Source organism: Nicotiana sylvestris, chromosome 4 (genome assembly GCF_000393655.2).
Source record: "Nicotiana sylvestris chromosome 4, ASM39365v2, whole genome shotgun sequence".
NCBI classification, from domain to species: domain Eukaryota; kingdom Viridiplantae; phylum Streptophyta; class Magnoliopsida; order Solanales; family Solanaceae; genus Nicotiana; species Nicotiana sylvestris.
Genome location: NC_091060.1, coordinates 167,442,195 through 167,447,271, shown reverse-complemented (window position 1 = coordinate 167,447,271; position 5,077 = coordinate 167,442,195). Strand labels below are relative to the sequence as shown.

General features: G+C 34.2%; 1 protein-coding gene and 1 non-coding gene across 2 annotated transcripts; both read left to right on the top strand.

Moving 5' to 3' along the window:
- The first annotated feature begins 751 nt into the window (after positions 1-751).
- TRNAE-UUC (transfer RNA glutamic acid (anticodon UUC)) lies at positions 752-823 on the top strand. The gene has a single exon. It is a non-coding gene; the product is annotated as a tRNA-Glu (tRNA).
- A 1,439-nt stretch (positions 824-2,262) lies between these two features.
- LOC138890482 (RING-H2 finger protein ATL56-like) lies at positions 2,263-2,655 on the top strand. Its single transcript, XM_070173872.1, has one exon. It carries the CDS (start codon positions 2,263-2,265, stop codon positions 2,653-2,655), a length of 393 nt encoding a protein of 130 aa, XP_070029973.1.
- The last annotated feature ends 2,422 nt before the right edge of the window (positions 2,656-5,077 follow it).

Sequence of the window (5,077 nt, the reverse complement as noted above, 5' to 3'; positions counted from 1 at the left end):
TTTTAAAAAATATACGAACAAAAGGTTACAGAAATTTGTGAAGAAATTAATACAAAAACTCGACCAAAATTTACAAAATCAGTCGCAAAAGCTTAAAGAAAAGCAACATCGATTCTACAAAAACAAATGGAATAAGAAAAATATACAAAATAAGAGGTTTTCTACTCCAAATTACCTGGAATCAGACGAAAATAACCGAAAATGTATCTGTTTTGTCGTCAATTTCAGTAATTTTGGTTGAATTTAGGAAAAAATCGCAGAAAGAGAGAGAGAGAGTTTTCTATACGAAAAAAACGGATACAAAAAAAACCGACATTAATTGAAACTATTTGGACCAAAAATAACATTTGAGCCTTTTTTAGTAGATATTTTGTTTTGGGCTATTTTTGGTTAGGAAAGTTTGTAGAGTGACATAGGTGGTAATTTCCCTAGATAGAACCAAAGTCAAAATTCATAGTCATTCTCTTTCTATTAGTTGGAAAAGAGGAAACTCAATTTACATCAATTAATATTGAGGAGTAAAATATACCCTGGTTTTGGTAATTATTCGACTTGATGGTCCTAAGGTAATAGCTTAAGCGTAGAGGTCAAAATTTGAACTACAATGTATGAGTTTGAATTCCTATGAACATGAGAACAGTATTACCCAATTAGACCTTTCCTATTCCATATAAATTACGCAAAAACAAAGTATAGCTTACTACTACTATTTTGGTATAAAATTGTTAAGGTATCTCCTCCAACAATAAGTTCCGTTATCGTCCAGCGGTTAGGATATCTGGCTTTCACCCAGGAGACCCGGGTTCGATTCCCGGTAACGGAATTTACTCTTTTATTCATTCCTTATTTTTTCTGTTTTTCTCAAACCCAATGGTTTTGTAAGCAAGTGAAAAATGTGTTCGTTTACTGCTTTGGGTCTCACTGAATTGAAAGATCGGAAAATGGCCAAATATATCTCTGTATGTTCAAATATACCCCGTTTTCGTTAAATTTGTCTAAAGTGGACATCCAATCCTACGTGACATTAAATATTTGATGAGGTGAATGCAACATGGCTTGCCACCTCAGTGCCCCTAACCCATTTTACCCCTCCCTTCTATTTTTTTCTATCACTAAAATTTCTTTCCCCTCCACTACTATTGCCACCATTACTACTACCATAAAAAATATTATATTTCAAATTTTAGTCTTTTATATATGGATTAGGGGCGCTCAGGTGGCATGCCATGTGACATCTACCTCATCAAATATGGATTGAATGTCTACCTTGAACAAACTTAACAGAAGAAGAGTATATTTGAACCAATAATATTACAGTAGGGATATATTTGGACCCAAAGTATAACAAAGAGTATATTAAAACATTTTCTCATAGTACAGGGATGTATTTGGCCCTTTGCCATTAAAAGATCCATTGATTATGCAAAAAGTTTCATTTCAAGTATAAATAAAACTTACCCAGACCGGGTGTTATACCAAATCATATTAATTTATTGTAATTAAATAATAAATTAAGATAAAAATATTTATTAATTAACTAGGATCTAGTGATAATCATATTTGTGAAGATATATGTTATGTATTTATTGAATTGACGACTGACACGAATCGATGCATGTCGTATGATACTTTGAGGTGAAGAAAACTTTTTGCTAAATTCTGGAAAAAAATATATAATAAACATGCTTAATATTTTATTATGAGGGCCTTAACTCTTTCCCTATATAGGGTTAAAAAAAGTCTTGAAAAAACAAGACATTCAATTGATCAAAGAGTACTAAACTTTAACGCTCTTGACCACCAAAATAGAAAAAGAAAAAGGTTACTTATCTTCTAAGGCTGACATCAATCTTTCTGATGAAGATTTATTATATGTTGTTAGCTTTCTTTTCAGTGTCATTATATTATTTGTCATTCATTACAAGTTATCTCTCAAATTTTCTCTATTACGAAATATGAAAGAGATTTTGTGCATTAGAAGGAAGAACCATGTGAGAGGAAATTGTAACTTGGGTTACGTTTAAGAAAGTCAAATCTAATATTCAAAAACAATCAAAAGAAAAGCAGAAGATTCTTTCATTTTCTCTATTTAAATATTTTAACGTCAAATATAATTGATCTAAACAAGAGATATTATACAACATGTCCAATTCAAGCTATAGGCCAATGTCATATGGAATTCCTGGTTCATCTCTTTTGCTATTATTTTCCCCCTGAGAAATCTACATATTTAACTTTTTTTAAAAAGATTTTATTAGAACTATGGGCTTTTCTGCAGCTGAATTGCCACCCCCTCTTTCTATGATTACCATTTTCGCGATTATCATCGCGTACATGGTAATTTGTTACCTCGTTCTTGATCTAATTGATCAACAACAAGGTGATACCAACGATGAAATTTCGCGAATGGATGTTTGTGCCTCGGGGTTATCTGTTGAAGAGTTGAAAGAGATAAATTGTTTCTACATCAAAGGACAAGCAAATTCAACGTGTACTATTTGTTTAGATATTCTTTGTGATGCAGAATTGTGCAGAAGTTTTCCAGCTTGTAATCATGTGTTCCATGCTCAATGTATTGATCCTTGGTTAGCCAAAAAACCAACTTGTCCAACTTGTAGAATGCCATTTAGGCCACAGTTTTCATTCTTACAGTAACTCCAAGGCTTACATTTTAGTGGTATCGGTGGCACAGGCGGAGCCAAGATTTCAAGCTTATGAGTTTGAGATTCTAATCATTTTAAGTTTACTGGTTTTTAAATTAATAATTTATACATATTTAATGGAATTTTAAGACAAATACAGCCTACAGGGGTGAACTAAAGCTACTGGATTCAGCCGAACCCATTTCCGACACTCTGCTCCGCCCCTGATCGGTGAGAGTCTTCCATACAATCGGTGTGAGTTTAATTCCCACTGTCTCCCTTTCCCCTCTTCCCGCCTAACAGAAATTTTTTTCAGAAAAAAACATTCATATACTGTTACGTGTAGCATTCCTATTCAGAAAATGAATTCATGAATATTAGGCTGAATTTTAGACTTTTATCATTACTGGAGTGCCCTGTTTCATGTTGTAAATAAAGAGTACACAATTACTTTCAACGGCTAAAATTAATTCAAAGAGATTATGGTTTCAATAATTCTACTTTTGCGATTCATCTAGTCAATCGCACATCAATGGGTGAAATGGAAGGTTACATAGAAATGGGAGGTTTGGGCAATGACAAAGTCAAGATTTTCACTAAGGTGTGTCAAAATATAAAAAATTAAACACTGAAAATACAAGGGGATTCAACGTATAGTAAATATGCATAAAATAAAAAAAAATTACCTAGTGATATAGTGTAATTACCGGCGAACGGGTGTCCTTGGTTATTCGTGACTCCACGGAAATCTAGAGATCATAGTAGTTCGCCAACACCGTTGTTAGCATGTTAGCACGAGAGTGGACCGGGGAATCGAAAATGTGTTTGGGACGCACGGGGCATAAGGGCATGTATACAACATTCAACAACATGAATTAGAATTTAGAGGCAAAGCAGAATGTAGAGTTAGTAGTTCGAAAATGAGTGTAATCTTATTATATGTATACATTTTAAAAAATTTCATATATATATATAGAGAGAGATCGGGCCGAAAGCAATAACAAGTTCCAGCCGAATCCACATAAGTCAGCGTGCCAGTTAAACAAATATACAGCTGCTGTACAGACAGAGACATATAGCTTAGAGCTATGGCTTGGACTTGCATCTGCTAATTCAAATGAAACATCATTTATTATCATTGATGAACATTCAACAACCTCCGGTATGGCATGGAGCTCAATGATTTCTTTTATTTATTATTATTTGTTATTTTTATAAGAGCATGGAGCTCTATGCTATATTAACTTTTCTGAAAATCTTATCTAAGCAATGGGTTTCTCTGCAGCTGAACTCCCATCCCCTCTTTCTTTGATTGCTGTTTTTGCGTTCATCATCGTGTACTTGGTAATTTCTTACCTTGTTCTTGATCGAATTGATCAAGAGGGAGATCCCAACGATGAGATTTCTGCAATAGACCCTTGTGGCTCGGGATTATCTGTTGAACAAGTGCAAGAAATCAGTTGTTTCTACCTCAAAGGACAAGCAAATTTGACGTGTGCCATTTGTTTAGACAGTCTTTGTGAAGCAGAATTGTGCAGAAGTTTTCAGCTTGTAACCATGTATTTCATGCTCAATGTCTTGATCCTTGGTTAGCGAAAAGACCAATTTGTCCAACATGTCGAACACCATTCAGGCCATAGTTTTCATTGCCAGAGTTAAGAAACCATTAGAAGGCACAAGCACATTGGGCCGAAGCATAAAGGAGTTTACAACGACAACTGTTACAACATTCACCAGCATGAACAGATACCAAAATGTAGAGCCAGAGGATATGAAAATGAGCTCAATCCTTTTATATGTAAATATTTTGATTTTTTTTGAATATGTATACATAGTTCGAGGTGAAAGGAATGAGTTCAGTTGAACCCAGGGAGAGCATGAGAGCTAAACAATAACAGTTGCATAACATACATAAACACACGGCTTCTTCAGCAAATCACGGACTTGGATTTATCAATTCAAATACCACAACCTTTATTATTGATAAACCTCAACAACCTCTGGTATGGCATGGAACTCAATGACTAGCTGTACTATGTTATCGCCAACTTTTATCTCAAAATCAACATTAGAATGGTTGAATAGTATCACGAAAACAGGATTCTTGTCTAAATCAACCACTCCACCCCAATTTTTTATTTTTTGTTGCTCGACGGTTATCATACAATGTGCTATAGCTTGAGAGATGGCAAATTCTATCAGGAAGTGCAAGTATCACTGGCCTGATAACACTTTTTAGCAGCATTTTCAAACTTAATATAACAAATATTCTTCTTGCAAAAGTCCATCTTAGGGGTTTAGCAAAGGCTCCTGCCTCTGACAGTACCAAGAAGAAGTTACAATATTTATCTATACATATAATATGTGTGTGTATACTAAAAGCATACTCATCCTGAACAAGGGTGGATGTACTAAAGAAGATAGGGATTTTTACA